Source organism: Pelophylax lessonae, assembly GCF_965119305.1.
Source record: "Pelophylax lessonae genome assembly, chromosome: 1".
In the NCBI taxonomy this organism is placed as follows: domain Eukaryota; kingdom Metazoa; phylum Chordata; class Amphibia; order Anura; family Ranidae; genus Pelophylax; species Pelophylax lessonae.
In genome coordinates, this window is record NC_138768.1 from 861,746,323 (window position 1) to 861,765,670 (window position 19,348).

The 19,348-nt window shown below is 44.5% G+C and overlaps 1 protein-coding gene across 1 annotated transcript; it reads right to left on the bottom strand.

Moving 5' to 3' along the window:
• LOC309550097 (proteinase-activated receptor 1-like) lies at window positions 1–12,293 on the bottom strand (the record flags this gene model as incomplete). The annotated part of the gene is made up of 2 exons (XM_082250556.1): window positions 1–1,025; window positions 12,161–12,293. 2 exons carry the CDS (start codon window positions 12,291–12,293, stop codon window positions 1–3), a joined length of 1,158 nt encoding a protein of 385 aa, XP_082106682.1.
• Between the last annotated feature and the right edge of the window lie 7,055 nt (window positions 12,294–19,348).

Consider the following 19,348-nt stretch of genomic DNA (forward strand, 5'->3'; position numbering starts at 1 on the left):
CTACAGAGTAGGGGCAGACGTCTCCCCACTTGTTGTTCTTGAGGAGCTATCTGTCTGTTTATAATTAGCTTTGGGTTTGCCAATACACACCAAGCTGTATATGTACTTCATACATTTTGAAGACCCAAAATAATAGATAACAGGGTCAAGACAACAGCTAATGCTACTAATAGTGACAGAGATGACGTACGCAAAATACATAAAGTCTCCCAATAGATTATCAAAATACAGATAATTAAGTAAAAAGAAGATGTTGGTGGGGCCAAAGCAAATAATAAATTCAAAAAGTACCGTGACGCAAAGGAACACGGATCTGGACCTTTTAAAGGTGCTTTCAGTTTTCGGTGAGCTCAGACTTCGGATGGTTGCAGCGTAACAGAACGTTGTAATAATAAGAGGCAACAAAAAGAAAATTGAAATACAAGCAGTGAAATAATGAAAGAAAAAGCTCTCAATGGCTGTATACCCCAATATGTCATAGCAAGTTGTAATATTAAGTTTGTCCACGTGAACGGTGAGTTTTCTTATAAAAAGCGGCACAGCGCTGGCAATGGAAACCACCCAGATGAGAAGACAAACATGCCAGGCTCTGCTCACTGTGCGCCATAAGAGAGACCGCATGGGATGGACCACAGCCATGTACCGGTCTACGCTGATACCGGTCACAAGCAGGATGGAGCAGTACATGTTGCAGTAAAATGCGGCAGTGACAAAGCGGCACATTCCTTCTCCCATCACCCAATTGTTTCCTGAGAATCGGTAAATGATATTAAAAGGCAGCAAGATGACGAAAAGAACATCAGCCATAGCCAAGTTCAACATGAACACCACTGCTGGTGTCTTCACTTGAATTTTGAACAGGAATATGATGATTGCTGTTATATTTAAAGGCAGCGATAGGAGGAACACAACCGTATAAACTGAAGGTATAAACTTAGTCAACCAAGGGTTGAAGAGAAAAGCCAAGGATTCATCTGAAATGGAGGTCTGGTTGTTTCCATCATTAGCTTCATAATCTTCATAATCTAAAAAAACAACAGACATAGACATTAACTGAATAGGTAAAAAGTATCATATTATCTATGCTACAATGAAATCTCAAACATGAAACAAGGTACTATATCCCACCGGGACACATTCAGCTCGCAGCAGCGGCGGTTACCATCCGACCTGAGCACACAGGATAGAGGTACTATGCAATTACCCTATAAAGGCTGACTTACTATCCCCCCAGGATCCCTGTACCTTCTCCTTCCCTCCACTTCTTGATCTTTCTGGATATCCGGACAATCCGGCCCCCCCCTGATCTACTAGCAACTGTCTCCTGTGCTTTGCTACTTGCCTCCCTCCCCCTCTCCCTCTCCTCCCTGAACTAGCCTTTGGCTCATATCCTTGTGACAATCCTGGCCAGGATACTCTCCTTTGCACTGTCCATCCTCGGTTTCCTATTCCTCCCTTGCTTACCTACTACTTCATAGGAGGAACCTGTGCACTGTAGCCAGTACTGGCATACACAGTTCATGCATGCAGGGTTGACACTGTCATCGCCTTCCCCTTGATCTCGCTACATACTATTTGTAACATAGCCTCCACACTTGGCTATCGGTCAGCGTGATCACCGTGACAGTGCCATCCCCCCATTGGACGTCCATTTGTTTAATTGTTTGTATTATTATTATTGTGTATAAGTTCACCATGCATAACATTATTTGTTTGTCACCCCCACTGGGTCACATTCACTATTATTAACTTTATTATTGTGTTTAATGTATCACATAGGTTACTGCATCACCGCTATTACTCAATGTAAAGCACCACATACCTCTGCACTTCCCTGTCTGAACCTTAATTGTTACTTGCATTTATTTATAACCAAAATAAATAAAATTTATTTTGAACTAAGTGCCCTGCGATTTCATTCTGTCCATCCCTCAAAGGCTCTCTTTTCTGTCCACTGGCCTTTCCCAGTACACTTTATATGCATACTGTCCCACAGTGGCCTGAGGCTGTAAGGTGAGTACTTCTCCAAGATAAAATAGGGGGTGGAGGGCTCTTTTGTGGTGGGCACCCATCAAAGATTAAAATGGGCTACCCGCTTGAACTGCTATCAGAATTTGGTTGAACTCCTATCAGGGGTGTACTATAACTAGAGATCATGGGAATCTATAGCGAAATTTGATGGGATCCATTGCTTACCTCCCTACTGTCATTACTCTTAACATAATGTATGCATAAAGCAAAAATAAGTAGCAGCAGAGCTGTCAGTGCTGTGGACAGATGTTGTTAAGGCAAAAGGGCATTAGTGCAGGTAATTAACTTTTAGCATTCATTTTTCATCTTATACTTCTGTCATTAGGAGTCTTTTTCAGCATTTCAGATCTCAGGAAGTCCTTCTATCCCTTCCACGGCCACAGCGTGCAAGAGTTGTAGTACCAATAACAATCACCATAACAATATTTAATATTATGACATAATTGATAAAATATGGACAACTACTCTATAATAGGGATGAGCTTCTAGTTTGAGTCGAACATAAGTTCGACTCGAACATCGGGTGTTCGTGCGTTTGCTGAACACACGAACAAATGAGGCAGTTTGCGGGAAATTCGCCCACCTAAATGCACTATGCATTTGCAGTGCATTAAGTGTTTGTGTTTGGCCAAAGTATGCACCTTGACCTGTATGTTTTGGCCAATCACAGCACAACGTCCTGTCAGAGCCATGATTGGCCAAAGGCAAGGTGCCTTTAGCCAATCATGGCTCAGGGGCTAAGTCTACGCCCCACACTATATAAGGCTGCTCACACGGCAGCCATGTGTAGTGTGTTAGAGGATGAGATACGAATAAGATTAGGCAGGTAGTTAGTGGATTGTGCATTTTATATATTAATAGATCAGCCAGTGTAGTTTATATATATCAGCTATTGCAGGATATATCAGCTTGTGCAGTATATAGTGATGAACCGAACACCCCCCCAGTTCGGTTTGCACCAGAACACCGCGAACAGAGGAAAAGTTAGTTAGAACATTTGAACTCCACTGAAGTCTATGGGACTCGAACATGAAAAATAAAAAGTCCTCATTTTAAAGGCTTAAATGCAAGTTATTGCCCCAAAAAAGTGTATGGGGGTCTGGGTACTGCCCTGGGGGACATGAACTAATGCAAAAAAGTTTTTAAAAATGATCGTTTTTAACAGGAGCAGTGATCTATTGATTTTAATGATGCTTAAGGTGAAACAATAAAAATGAAAAAGTCCTTTAAATATCATGCTTGGGGGGTCCCCTCAATGTGCCTGTAAAGTGGCGCATTTGTGCAATGTATGGAGCCTGCTGCAGCAATATGGACATTTCTAAAGGAAAAGAAATGTCATTTAAACTTGCACGCGGCTCCAGGCAATACAAGGGTATGGATTTGGATCTGGTACAACAATTTTATTAAAAAAATAACGCGCAAGGCACAGGAACGAGCCCTGCTGTTAAAAATTTGATACAAAATTCAAATCGCATGTACTTGTCATACAGGTGCGGAAAAATTGGGCCTTGGGTGTTGATGGTGCCTGAACACAGCAACCCCTCGCAGTTACTCTTGCTGGGCCAAGGAAGGGGCCCAGCTGTTAAAAATTTGATACAGAATTGAAATTGCATGTACTTGTCATACAGGTGCAAAAAAATTGGGCCTTGGGTGTTGGTGGTGCCCTAAACCAAAAACATTGTCTGAAGCTAGCATAATCAAGATTCAGAAATAGGATAGGCAGCATATGCAGTCTTCAATGGATGCCATATCCCTACCAAATTCAATCAGTTACATCAGCATCAGGGGCTTGATAGCTGCTTTTTTAACCAGGACTGATTCATTTTGATAAATGTTAGCTGGTCAACAGAGTCTGTGGACACACGCACTCTTTAATACATCACAAAACCTCCAGCAGCACTTAATGTCTGTTCGGAGAGCACGCTGGAAGTAGGACAGGCCAGCAGGTCGATTGCATGTTGAGCAAGTTCTGGCCAGTGGTCCATCCTCAAGACCCAGTAACCCAGTGGATGCTCAGTTGGAAAGGTCTCCAAGTCTGCTCTTGCTCCTAGATAATCCTGCACCATATGATGGAGACGCTGCCAGTGGTTACTTAAACCTAACAGCCCTGGGCGCTGATGACTAAAGAATTGTTTAAAGGCATCAGTCAGCCGGCTACCTTCTCCACCTCCTCCTTTGGCTGAACGTTGCCTCAGAAACTTGTCCAGAGAATGTTAACCTCCCAGTGTTTTCTTCAAGGCGTCCTCAAGATGTTTCATTTCCTGCTCCCTCTGTGAAGGCAGGATGAGCTCTGCAACTTTACCCTTGTAACGTGGATCAAGAAGGGTTGCCAAACAGTGATAATCCCTGTATGTTATCCTCTACATACAAGCTGCCACAATCCTCCTCCTCCTCCTCTGGTCCTTTCAAGGAGCCCATGCAGCGTAAGTTTGAGGAGGTATGCGATTCTGAGTCCTCTGGGTCACTAATGATGACATTGTCAGGAGCAACTTCTCCCCAGCCACGTATAACTCCTGGGGTTTCTGGGGAATAAAAACCATCCCTTGACTACTGTATGTTATCCTCTACATCCATGCTTCCACAATCTCCCTCCTCCTCCTCCTGCATGTGTTGTTGCTCAGCAGGAATGTTATCTGCATAAAGGTGGCCTTGGGAAGGAAGGAAGTCCTCCTCTTCCTCCTGCTGTTCTGCCTCAAATGCCCTGTCCATGATTCCAGTTTTTTTATTTTTACAGTTTATCAGACAGTACAGTGAAGTGTAGTCAGTAGGGATGATCGAACTTTCGAAAAGTTCGGTTCGGCCAGAACACCCGAACTTCCCGAAAGTTCGGGTCCGGATTCCAGAACCCCATTGAAATCAATGGGATCCGAACTTCGGTAATCAAAAAACACCATTTTGAAGCCCCAAAACCCAATAAATGCCCCTAAAAAGTGCCTAGGGTTCTGGGTCATGCCCCAGGGACTATTAATCACACAAAAAAAGTTCTTAAAAATTATCGTTTTTGATAGAGAGCCAATTATTGAAAAAATTATTGAAAAAAAAAAAAAGAGATTTCTTTGGATTTAGTGTCTGTGGGGTCTAAAAGGTGTACCTGTGAAGTTTCAGCTATGTAGCATGTCCAGAACCAGACAAAAAAAAACATTTTTCTTAGAATTTCAATAGCGCAGGGATGTGGCTCCGCTCCTTTCACACCTGGGCGTTTTTGTTTCAGGCTTTTATTGGGCATTTTTTGGGCATCTTTGGAGGCAGGCATGACATCTGAACTTCTGTGTAGGGGTATATATACACACACACACATATATGTATATATACACATACACACATATAGGTGTGAAAGGAGCGGAACACCATCCATGCGCTAATTAAATAATTTGCAGGGATAGGGTTCCGCTCCTTTCACACCTATATGTGTGTATGTGTATATATATACTGTGTATATATATATATATATATATATATATATATATATATATATATATATATATAGATGTGTGTGTGTGTATATATAGCCCTACACAGAAGTTCAGATTTCATGCCTGCCTCCAAAGACGCCCAAAAAATGCCCAATAAATGCCTGAAAAAACACACCTGGGCGTTTTTGTTGCAGGTGTTTATTGGGCATTTTTTGGGCGTCTTTGGAGGCAGGCATGACATCTGAACTTCTGTATAGGGGTATATATATACACACACATATATGTATATATACACATACACACATATAGGTGTGAAAGGAGCGGAACCCTATCCCTACAAATGATTTCATTAGCGCATGGATGGTGTTCCGCTCCTTTCACACCTATATGTGTGTATGTGTATATATACATATATGTGTGTGTGTATATATACCCCTACACAGAAGTTCAGATGTCATGCCTGCCTCCAAAGACGTCCACAAAAAAGCCCAATAAACGCCTGAAACAAAAACGCCCAGGTGTGAAAGGAGCGGAGCCACAACCCTGCTCTATTAATAATTCTAAGAAAAATTATCTTTTTTCTTCTGGTGGTCACCCTGACATGGATGAGTTCGGTCACCCTGGCATAGCAGTCAGAGTCAGTTCACCCTAAACTACATTACGGTCACCCTGACACTTAACACTTTCCCTACAGAAACTATATTTTTTAATCTAACTATAGTGGTATATAGTACCCTAACTACACTGCATATCCCTTTCCTCACACTAATAATTGCTAAATGACACTTTTGCAGCAGGAGTAACAGAACTGCTCCACTCTCTTCCACTGCCCCTGTATTACAGTGCTAGAGATTTGGCGGGGCTATGTTATATACTGGGGGGTGTATTCACTACTGATTGGCCTCTGGACCCCCTAGTCACTCCAATCACATTCCTAGCATACTCCTGCCCCCTCAATTGGATTTTCCTGACGTTTCTGGTCCAATCACGGGCTTTTAAAGCCCAGTTCCTGTCCCATTGCATTTTGTAGCGGTTCTGGTTGCCGAATTCCGAACTTTTACCGCAAAAAGTCCTGAATTCGGCCAAATTTCGAACAGCCAATGTTCGGGTTGAACCGATGGTCGACCCGAACCGTTCGATCATCCCTAGTAGTCAGCAGTGTAGTCTAGTTAAGACATTGCTAGCAGTCAGTAAGGCAGGGAGAGAGATTTGTGCTTTTTACACATTAAGAGATCAGATAGCGAAGTGTATTCAGCAGTGCAGTATATACCACAAAGTAATATGTGTATATATATATATATATATATATATATATGTATATATATATATATATATATATATATATATATATATAGGCACTTCAGTTTATATCAGGCAGTTTAGTATCTATCGCTCAGTTACGTATATAGCAGCAGGGCAGTATATACCACAAATTACTATATATATATATATATATTTGCCACTTGAGTATATATATATCTCAGGCCATTCAGTATCTATCGGTCAGTTCTGTATAGATCATATATTGCTATCTACATATATTTAGGCCACTTGAGTATATATCAAGCCATTCAGTATCTATTGGTCGGTTCAGTATAGACCATACATTGCTATCAATATATATATATATATATATATATATATAGGCCAATTGAGTATATATCAGGCCATTCAGTATCTATCGGTCGGTTCAGTATAGACCATACATTGATATCTACCTGTGAGGTGGATGGATTATTTTGGCAAAGGAGAAGTGCTCACTAACACAGATTTAGACAGATTTGTAAACAATATTTGAGAGAATCGGCCTTTTGTGTACATAGAAAAGTCTTAGATCTTTGACTTTAGCTCATGAAAAATGGAGGCAAAAACAAGTGTTGCATTTATAATTTTGTTCAGTGTATTTAATATTTTATCAAACTGCTGCATCTTCTGGCGTTTCACAGTAGCACTCATTTTAAGCATTATTCCTCACATGTATGCTTTATGTGAGTTCGAAATTGTGAAAAAATTGTCAATTGAAGAAACATTGTATTAAAAAACCATTTTAACTGATCTTGGAGGTGAGAGGAACAGGATGGGTTGTCAAGCATTTGAACATCATTTCTCCAGAGCGTTAAATGCCTGCCACCACTTATCTCCCTGATCAGAACAGAAATAAGTGCGTGATCAGGCCAAGTTATGTTTTGGATTTCTGATTTTGTTATCTTTTGAAGAAGCTTTTTGTCCACTAGAAATAGATCAATTCGGGAATAAGAAAGGTGTGGCTTGGAGAAAAACGTAAAGTCTCTCGTGGTGGTGGCACTTCTACACATCATAGAGTTCTGAAGAAAGTATGAAGTTGGCCAAGGATGGGTGCATAGATTGGTTGGACAAGGTCGATGAGACACATCTATCACTGCGTTGAAGTCCCCACTTAAGAGTAGAAATCCTTTCCAGACAGAGTTGATCTTTTCCCATATTTTAGGTAAGCAGGAAAGTTGTATGTAATTGGGGAGGTACAGATTGACAATAGTATATGTAATGTTGTCAATTTTAAATACTAATTTGAAGAAAAGGCCAGAGTCATCAGAAATGGTTTCCAGAGGTTTAAAAGCAACAGTATCCTTCACTGCGATCAGGACCCCACGTTTCTTCTTGCTCATACTTGACACATATATATGCAGGAATGGCTTGTGGGAAAAGTTTGGCATTTTCAATTTGTTGAAATGCGTCTCTTGTAGACAGATGATATCGCTGTGAAGAGTGCATGTTTCTCTCCATACAGAATGGCGTTTAAAAGGGCTGTTGAGGCCCCTTACATTTAGGGAGAATAATTTGAGCGACATAGTATATACGCGGTGTGTGGGTTCATCTGTCATCGAGTACCTGAAGTGAGGTTGAGAGGGCTTATAGAAAAGTTAATCTGACATGGATATGGTAATTCTGTAGTGTGTGGAACTGGCAGTAGGGCAAACATATATCTAAATGGAGATGTTATCACTGATTGTAATAGGCGGTAACAGTGTACTGTTAAAAAAATTCTCTAAAGCAGCAGTAAGGTACAAAAATAGTAAAACTAGAACCAAAAGGCCGCATGGGAGCCAACGAAAAAAAAAAATAAACTGTAGCCAACTGTGGCTATCAGTAGGGATGATCGAACGGTTCGGGTCGACCATCGGTTCGACCCAAACATTGGCTGTTCGAGGTTCGGCCAGGATTTAGAACTTTTTGCTGAAAAAGTTCGGAATTCGGCAACCAGAACATACCAAAATGCAATGGGACAGGAAATGTGCTTTAAAAGCCACTGATTGGACCAGAACCATTAGTAAAAGCCAATTGAGGGGGCAGGAGAATGCTAGGAATGTGATTGGAGTGACTAGGGGGTTCCTAGGCCAATCATTAGTGAATACACCCCCCAGTATATAAGATAGCCCCCGCAAATTCCTAGCATTGTAATACAGGGACATGGAAGAGAATGGAAGCAATTCTGTTAATTTTGCTTCAAAAGTGTCATCTAGCATTTATTAGTGTGAGGAAAGGGATATTTAGTGTAGTTAGAGTGCTCCTTTACACTTTAGTTAGATGCAAAAATTTAGTTTCTGTAGGGAAAGTGTTAAGTGCCAGGGTGACCGTAATGTAGTGTAGGGTGAACTGACTCTGACTGCTATGGCAGGGTGACCAAACCCTTCCATATCAGGGTGACCGCTATAGAGAAAAGATCGTTTCTCTTAGGTCACATTCAGAGCACTGATATGGCTTCTCGCCTGTCAGCCTGCTTTTTGGCTGCAGGCGTTTATAGGGATTTTTTGAGGACATGTTTGGAGTCAGGCATGACATCTGAACATGTGTATAGGGGGTATATATACACACCCATGTATGTATATATACACCTGCACATATATAGGTGTGAAAGGAGCAGAATACTATACTTGCGCTAATTAAATAATTAACACCAATATGGCTCCGCTCCTATAACACCTATATATGTGTAAGTGTAAAATACATATAAGTGTGTGTGTGTACATATATACCCCTATACAGAAGTTCAGATGTTTTGCCTGCCTCCAAAGAACCCAAAAAAATGCCCAAAAAAAACGCCAACGCCAAAAAAACGCCGTTTTGTTTTTACAGCTGACATTTTTTTGGCATTTTTTGGGGTCTTTGGAGGCAGGCAAAACATCTGAACTTCTGTATAGGGGTATATATACACACATACTTATATGTATTTTACACTTACACATATATAGGTGTGATAGGAGCGGAGCCATATTGGTGTTAATTATTTCATTAGCGCAAGTATAGTGTTCTGCTACTTTCACACCTATATATGTGTAGGTGTGTATATATACCCCTATACAGAAGTTCAGATGTCATGCCTGCCTCCAAAGAACCCAAAAAAATGCCCAAAAAAAATCCTGCAATAACACACCTGGGCGCTTTTTTTTTGGCGCAGGCGTTTTTTTGGGCATTTTTTTGGGTTCTTTGGAGGCAGGCATGACATCTGAACTTCTGTATAGGGGGGTATATATACACACCTACACATATATAGGTGTGAAAGTAGCAGAACACTATACTTGCGCTAATGAAATAATTAACACCAATATGGCTCCGCTCCTATCACACCTATATACGTGTAAGTGTAAAATAAATATAAGTGTGTGTGTGTGTGTGTGTGTGTATATATACCCCTATACAGAAGTTCAGATGTTTTGCCTACCTCCAAAGACCCCAAAAAATGCCAAAAAAAACGCCAGCTGCAAAAACACACCTGGGCGTTTTTTTTTTTGGCGCTGCCGTTTTTTTTGGGCATTTTTTGGGTTCTTTGGAGGCAAGCAAAACATCTGAACTTCTGTATAGGGGTATATATACACACACACTTATATGTATTTTACACTTACACATATATAGGTGTTATAGGAGCGGAGCCATATTGGTGTTAATTATTTAATTAGCGCAAGTATAGTGTTCTGTTCCTTTCCCACCTATATATGTGTATGGGTATATATACATATAAGTGTGTGTGTATATTTACCCCTACACAGAAGTTCTGATGTTTTGCCTGCCTCCAATAACCCCCAAAAATGCCCAAAAAAACGCTTGATACTAAACAAGGTGTGAAAATTGCGGAGCCATATCCCTGTTCTATAAGTGACCTAATACAAACAATCTTTTTTTTATGGTTCTGGACATGCTACAGAGCTGAAACTTCACAGGTACACTTTTTAGACCCCCCAGATACTAAATCCAAAGATTTTTTTTTTTTTAATTTTTTTTTTTAATTTTTTCAATAATTGGCTCTCTATCAAAAATGACAATTTTTAAGAACTTTTTTTGTGTGATCAATAGTCCCTGGGGCATGACCCAGAACCCTAGGCACTTTTTAGGGGCATTTATTGGGTTTTAGGGCTTCAAAATTGTGTTTTTTCATTACCGAAGTTCGGGTCCCATTGATTTTAATGGGGTTCTGAAATCCAGGCCGAACTTTCGGGAAGTTCGGATGTTCTGGCCGAACCGAACTTTTAAAAAGTTCGATCATCCCTAGCTATCAGCAGAGTCATTGTAGAAAGGTAACAGAACTACAGAAAGGTAGGTATTTACTACCAAAAAAAAATGGTTGAATAAAAAAGGTGTAAAGAAAGGCCGCAAATTGACTATCGCTGTATTATCAATTGGGGTAACAGTTAATATGTGTGCATGACCATGGCTGTTGAAGTATGCCTGTGAACTAGCTTAAGGTGCGTCAAGTATTCATTTCTTATCCGCCCCTTACAGTATGCCATTCTGGATCTAGGTGTTGAGCACTGGTGGAGCGGGCACTTTGTTTGTCTTGGGGATCAAGAAGTTTCCACCTCTTTAATAGGTTTAGATCCTAATTCAGAGTTTTGACTTTATAATCTTTTTTTTTAATCTTTTGTGATGATTAATAGGGATTTTGTGATCGTTTTTAGGTTTTTCCTGCACAGAAGAGTATGTTGTGAAAGGTCGGGGTAAGAAGCCAAGTGGGCATATTTCGGGGGCATTTTATCCGTGTATCTTGTGGCTTTCAAAAATTGTTATTTAATGTGTTAGAAGTGGATTCTTACCACTGTATCTCTGGGCAGGTTGTCAGGAATATGTGGCAGTTTCAGGAGCCTATGTATACAATCAATTAAAGCGGTTGTATCCCGCTTTTTGACACTTTTACCTACAGGTAAGCCTATAATAAGGCTTACCTGTAGGTACAAATAATATCTCCTAAACCGGCACGGTTTAGGAGATATTTACAGTGCATGCAGCCGCTCGCGCGAGCGGCGCATGCGCTCTGAAGGTCCGGGGGGACCTTCAATTAACTTGCCGGGAGCTTGCCGGAAAAATCACTCCCGCGCGCATGCGCGGGAGTGACGTCATCGCGGCTCTGGCCAATCAGCGCGCTGGAGCCGTCTCTGTCGGCCAAACAGCGCGCCGGAGCCGCCGAACCCGGAAGAGACGACAAGGGATCATGGCAGCGCCCGCATCGATGTCCGGGGGTCCGTGTCGGGGCTTCGTTTTAAGGTAAGTTAAACATAATGGGCTAGTATGCGATGCATACTAGCTCATTATGCCTTTGTCTTGCAGGTTTTTTTTTTTGTTTTTTTTTTTTTAATAGGGTTTACAACCGCTTTAAAGCTCAGAAGAGTAGGCTTCAGGAAGAAGAGTAGATAAAATCTTAGTAAAGTAGGCCCTCAGGTCAACATTTAAAACTGTTTCCAAGATACCACGTATCTTCACATTGTTCTGCCTGGAGTGATCCTCCAGGTCAGCAACTTTGGATTGTAGCCATTCCACTTCCTTATCTTTTTCTGTATGGGCATCTACAAAGTCATTAGATGTTTCAGCAAATTCTCCCATGCGGTTTTTATATGGCTAACCCTATTGCCCAAATCTTGTAATTCCCCTTTTAATTGGTGCATCAAGGATGCCATGTCAGCTTATAGGGAACAACGTAGAGACACAAGCATTTCTTTTAATGTAGTGTCCATTACAGGCTGATTAAGGTCCCTTTCACACTTATGCGACCTAAAAGCCGTGCGATTTTACTGTGATTCTGTTCTCTTGATTTTACCCCGATTTTGCCGTGATTTTGACTGGACTTGAAGCAATGCCTATGTCTTTGGTCCTCAAAACGCATTAAAATCGTCCCAAAGGTGTGCAGGGACTACTTTGAAGTCATTGAGACTTGAAGTCCTACAGATATGAACGGTACTCATTGGAAATCATGGAGTACGACTTGTCATGCGACTTTGCAGTCCCAAATCGCAGAACAAGTCGCACAAGTGTAAAAGGGGACTAAGTGTGGGGAAGGCTGAGATGCAGGGATTATTGCTGTTAAAATCCTCTATTATAGAGAGTGTACAGTATGACTCACTGCTGTTTCTGCTGTATCCTGTGGGGCCATCATGGGCCTGGATTTAGCTGGGCTCCATAAGGGTGTAGAAGCTTGTGATGATATTGTTTCAGTACTCTGGGTATGCTGGGTTCTGCATCCGCTGGCTCCCTTCTCTCCTCCATGCTCACCATGCCACGATGCTGCTGCCACAGAGCCGGCGCTATCTTGGCTGGTGGAGCAGGAAGGGGGGGAGGGGGGGAACCTCAGTCATCCTCCTGGCTTTCACCCGCTCCTTTCTTCGCTTGGACATGTTCCCATGAGTGAGGGAGATTTCTAGAGCCAGATCTCTGGGTGAGTGTTCCAGAATAACAGCCTGTTTCCTCAGTGTGTGTGTCGCGAACCGGCAGGACTGGTAGTGGATCCTCTGGACCAGAGAGACGATGGCGCGGGTTGTACTAGAGGACCGGTTCTAAGCAGTTACTGGTCTTCACCAGAGCCCGCCGCAAGGCGGGATGGATTTGCTGCGGCGGTAACTACCAGGTCGTGTCCCCTAGTAACAACTCGATCTCTCTGGCAGCTGATATGGCGTGGTACACAGGGAGTAGGCAAGAGCGTAGTCGGACGTAGCAGAGGTCAGGGCAGGCGGCAGAGGTTCAAAGGCGAGATGTCGGTAGCAAGGATTCGGCAACAGGCAAAGCAAACAAACACAGAAGGGAACGCTTTCACAGAGGCACAAGGCACAAAGATCCGGCAGGAAGCTGTGTGAGGAGAAGGTATAAATGAGCAGTGCACAGGTGAAGCCTAATTAAGTCAGCACTGCCTTTCACAAACCTTAACCCTTAATAACCAGTCTGGGCCAGGTACCAATCACCTGTGCACTGGTCCTTTAGATCTAAGAGTCCCGGTGCGCTGTGAGCGCTTCGAGGCCAGCAGGGGGCCCGGAGCGCTGAGCGTAACAGTACCCCCCCTTTGGTCTCCCCCTCTTTTTGGAACCCAAGAACTTGCGGATGAGGCTGCGGTCCAGGATGTTCTCCTCCGGCTCCCAAGATCTCTCCTCAGGGCCGCAGCCCTCCCAATCGACCAAAAAAAATCTTTTCCCCCGGATGACTTTGGTCGCTAGGACTTCTTTGACCGAAAAAATATCAGAGGTACCAGCGACAGGGGTGGGAGAAAGAAGTTTAGGAGAGAAGCGGTTAAAGATAGCAGGTTTGAGAAGGGAGACATGGAAAGAGTTATGGATTCGGAGAGAGGGTGGAAGATGGAGCTGGTAGGACACCTGGTTAATGCGGCTCTTGATTTTAAAGGGACCCAAATAACGAGGGCCCAACTTGTAACTTGGGACCTTAAATCTGATGAATTTCGAGGAGAGCCACACTTTGTCACCGGGACTGAATTCCGGAGGAGCTCTGCGACTTTTATCGGCCTGGAACTTCATACGGGCCGAGGCCTTGAGGAGGGCTGAGTGGGTCTCTCGCCAAATAGAAGAGAAGTCCTGAAGGAGGTCCTCTACAGCTGGTACAGAAGAGGGAGCAGAGGTCCGAGGCAGAGGTGGCAGAGGATGACGACCATAGACCACAAAAAATGGGGATTTATTGGAGGCAGAAGATTGCTTGAAATTGTAAGAAAACTCTGCCCAAGGGAGTAAATCCGACCAATCATCTTGACGGGAGGACACAAAATGGCGTAGATAATCTCCCAGAATCTGGTTCACCCGTTCCACTTGGCCATTGGACTGAGGGTGATACGAGGAAGAAAAGTCCAGCTTGACTCCGAGCTGACCACAGAGAGCCCTCCAAAATCTGGAAACAAACTGCACCCCACGGTCCGAGACGATGTGTCTGGGAAGGCCGTGGAGTCGGAAGATGTGTAGAAAAAACTGTTTGGCCAACTGAGGCGCGGACGGGAGACCAGGCAGGGACACAAAGTAAGCCATCTTTGAAAATCGGTCCACCACGACCCAGATGACCGTCTTACCATGGGAGGAGGGAAGATCAGTGATAAAGTCCATGGCGATGTGCGACCAAGGGGTCTCAGGAACAGGAAGAGGCAGAAGAAGACCCGCGGGTTTCTGACGAGGAGTTTTGTCACAAGCGCATATCACACAGGATTGGACGAATTCTGTGACGTCTCTCTCCAGAGTGGGCCACCAATATCTTTGGGAAATTAATTGAAGAGATTTTTTAATTCCAGGATGACCGGCAAAAAGGGAAGCGTGGCCCCACTTGAGAATCTGTAACCGCTGACGAGGAGGGACGTAGGTCTTGCCGGGGGGAAGAAGACGCAGGTCCACAGGAGCAACCGAGATGAGACATTCTGGAGGGATAATGTGTTGAGGAGTGGGTATGTCACCCACCACATCTGAAGAGCGAGAAAGGGCATCCGCCCTGATGTTCTTAGCAGCTGGGCAGAAATGAATCTGGAAATTGAAGCGGGCGAAGAAGATGGACCAACGGGCTTGGAGGGGATTTAGTCTTTGAGCTGACTGGAGGTAGGCTAGGTTCTTGTGGTCCGTAAAGATGATCACAGGGTGAGGAGCACCCTCGAGAAGATGTCTCCATTCCTCCAAGGCTAATTTAATTGCCAGCAGTTCTCTGTCCCCAATAGAGTAATTCTTCTCGGCGGAGGAAAAGGTTTTAGAGAAGAAGCCACAAGTTATGGTCTTGCCTCTGGATGACTTCTGAGTTAGCACAGCTCCGGCTCCCACTGAGGATGCATCCACTTCCAGATAGAATGGCTTTGAAGAATCTGGCCGGGACAGAACAGGTGCAGAAGCAAAGGCGGCTTTCAGGGACTGGAAGGCCTCTTCAGCGTGAGGAGGCCAGGTTTTGGGATTTGCACCTTTTCTAGTCAAGGCCACGATGGGGGCCACCAGGGTGGAATAATGAGGAATAAATTGTCTGTAGTAGTTGGCGAAACCCAGGAACCTCTGTATGGCTCGGAGGCCAGAGGGGCATGGCCAGTCCAGAACCGCTGAGAGCTTGGCAGGATCCATTTGAAGTCCTTGGGCAGAGATGATATATCCCAGGAAGGGCAAGGAGGAACGCTCAAACAGACACTTCTCAATCTTGGCATAGAGGCGATTACTCCTGAGACGGGTGAGAACTTGTTGGACATGGACTCGGTGTTGCTCCAAATTAGAGGAAAAAATAAGGATGTCATCCAGGTATACTACTACACAAGTGTAAAGAAGGTCCCAGAAGATGTCGTTCACGAACTCCTGGAAGACTGCAGGGGCGTTACAGAGCCCAAAGGGCATCACTAAGTATTCAAAATGACCGTCCCTGGTGTTAAAAGCAGTCTTCCACTCGTCTCCCTTTCGAATGCGGATCAGGTTGTAGGCCCCGCGGAGATCCAGCTTGGTGAAAATCTTGGCTCCTCGGAGACGGTCTGTCATGGGTCTGCCACCTAAGGGTTAACTTAGTGCAGACTAATTGCAATGATTGGTAACAGGCTGCCCTATTTAAACACCTCAGAAGCACTGTGTCATTGCTGTCTGATCTGCAGCTTTACTTTGAGTCTGTTCCTGTGCTTGTATTGATTCCTGTATTGACCTGGCTTGTCTGACTTCGTTGCTATCTCCAGTCCTGATCCCGGCTTGCTTTGACTCTGCTATACCTACTTCCTGCCTGATATCCTGCTGCCAACCCCTGCCTGTACACTGACTACTCTCTGCCTGCTGCTTGAACTGTATCTGATTACCTGTGTCTGAAACCGGCTTGTCTGACCCTGCTCCAGTCTTTGCCCATCCAGCTCCTTCTAGTGCCTGGAGACGCTGTCCTGCATCCGCTGTGCATCCGCTGTGCATCCGCACCTCTTTACCTGCTTCTTCCTGCTGCTCAGCAATCCAGCCGCGTTCAGTGACTTATCAGCTACTCTTCTCAACTGCCAACAGAAGACCAGCGCAGGCACTCTTACCTCACTGCGCTCTTGCATCCACTGTTGCAACTCCAGTGGTGCCTGAGCCAGGGCTGTACGAGAGGTCTCCCTCTGCATGTCAGGCTCTGCTACAAGGTACGTGACAGTATCAGACAGCCATGTCTGAGCCTGCAAGAGGGACCTCTGCAATGGATGAGATCTGTCAACATCTCACAGCCCTCAACCAAGCCGTCAAGTCCCTGCAGGAAGGCTACGTCCAGCTGGATGAACGTGTGCAGTCTTTAGCCACCTCTGCAGGACCTATCACAGCTCCCTCTCCTGCTGCTGCACCAACGCTGACTACTACAGCACCCACTGTGATGATGCTACCACCTGAACCCAGGGTTCCTACACCTGAAAGGTTCTCGGGGGATCGAAGCAAATTCAGGGCATTTCGCAACGCATGCCAGTTATTCTTTGCCCTGCAACCCCTGACTTTCTCTCTGGAATCTACTAAAGTAGGATTCATTATCTCCTTACTTCAAGGGGAACCCCAAACCTGGGCCCACCGTCTGCTCGAGGAAAATAGTGCTCAGATTCATGCTATGTCCTCTTTCTTTGACGCAATGGCCCAGCTGTACGATGACCCCCAACGAACTGTCACGGCGGAGGCTGCTCTCCATGCGCTCCAGCAAGGCCGCAGAGCGGCTGAGGACTATGTCACGGACTTCAGACGCTGGAGCGCGGATACACAATGGAATGATGCAGCTCTGCGACACCAGTTCCGCCTTGGATTGTCGGAAGGTCTTAAAGATGAGTTAGCCCGGGTTGGAGTACCTAATACCTTGGAGGGCCTTATCACCCTGGCTATCCAGATTGACCGTCGGCTCCGTGAGCGTCGGTCAGAAAGATCTTCCCCGCAGTTTCGTCCTACATGGATGATGCCTAGAGCTCCAGTTCCTGCTCATCCTATGTTTACAACTTCAGCTCCAGCCAGTTCAAGTTCTATTAACCCTGCATCAGATGTCCCTGAACCCATGCAACTCGGGTTAATGCGTCCTGCATTGTCTCCTGAAGAGCGACAACGCCGCCGACTAGGCAACCTATGTCTTTACTGCGGAGAGGCCGGCCACTATGTGAGGACCTGTCCTATTAAGATGCGTAAGTGTCCATCTGTCTTCCCTGCTAACCTGTCAACTTTATCTGCTAATGCAACTCACCTAGCTCTCCCACTCTCGTTCCAGCTTCCAAAAGGAACTATCTCAGTTAACGCCATTATTGACTCTGGAGCATGCAGTTGTTTCATTGACTTAAATTTTGCCACTCAGCAGCAAATTCCTCTGCGACCTAAGACTCAAGGACTTTCTGTCTACCTGGCAGATGGCTCATGTATTAGATCAGGACAAGTTACTCAGGAAACACCTCCGTTACCCGTGATTACTCCTACTAAACATAAGGAGTTATTGAGCCTGGATGCCATCTCTTCTCCATTATTTCCCATCATCTTGGGCCTACCTTGGCTTCAAGCCCATAACCCTCAGATTGATTGGAGTTCCGGAGAGGTCAGTTTCCAATCACGCTACTGTCAAAAACACTGCTTTTCTGAATTCCCTGACGCCTCATTGACTCTGTTATGCACGGACCCTGATTCCGAAATACACCAGTTGGTGCCTGAGGCCTATCATGGGTTTGTTGATGTTTTCAGCAAAAAGGGGGCTGACACTCTCCCTCCACATCGACCATATGACTGCCCGATTGAACTATTTCCCGGGGCAGAGATCCCCTTTGGGCGAATATTTCCACTCTCTGAACGTGAGCAAGAGGCCTTAAAGGAATATGTTGATGAAAATCTAAAGAAGGGATTCATCCGCCCATCTACTTCTCCTGCAGGGGCGGGAATTTTCTTTGTTACTAAGAAGGATCAGTCTCTGCGACCATGTGTGGATTACCGGGAATTAAATAAAATCACGGTTAAAAACCGCTATCCCCTTCCCCTCATGCCTGAATTATTCCAGAGATTAAGGTCCGCGACCATTTTTACCAAGTTGGACTTGCGAGGGGCCTATAACTTGGTCCGTATCCGCGAAGGAGATGAGTGGAAGACAGCCTTTCGTACCAGATTCGGCCACTTTGAATATCTGGTCATGCCCTTCGGCTTGTGCAATGCCCCTGCCACCTTCCAGCATCTTATAAATGATGTGTTCAGAGACTTTCTGGATATCTTTGTAGTCGTGTACTTAGATGACATCTTGATTTTTTCTACGTCCCTTGACCTGCACCGAAGACATGTCAACCACATTTTGGGCCGGCTCCGCCAACATGGACTGTATGCTAAACCCGAGAAATGTGAATTTGAGCAGCAGAGCATCCAGTTCTTGGGGTTGGTGATTTCCGCAGCAGGAATTAAGATGGACCCCCAAAAGGTTTCTGCTATATTGGACTGGCCTGCACCTACAGATAAGAAGGGGATACAACGTTTTGTGGGGTTTGCAAACTTTTACCGGAGATTCATTAAAGGCTTCTCTGCTATCATTACCCCAATCACGCAACTGACCAAACAGAACCTGCGGTTCTGCTGGAGCCCAGAGGCTCAAGACGCATTCGAAACTTTAAAGAAATTATTCACTTCAGCCCCTATTCTCAGCCACCCTGATCCATTGCTTCCCTACATACTTGAAGTGGATGCCTCTGAAACAGCAGTAGGGGCAGTTGTTTCACAACG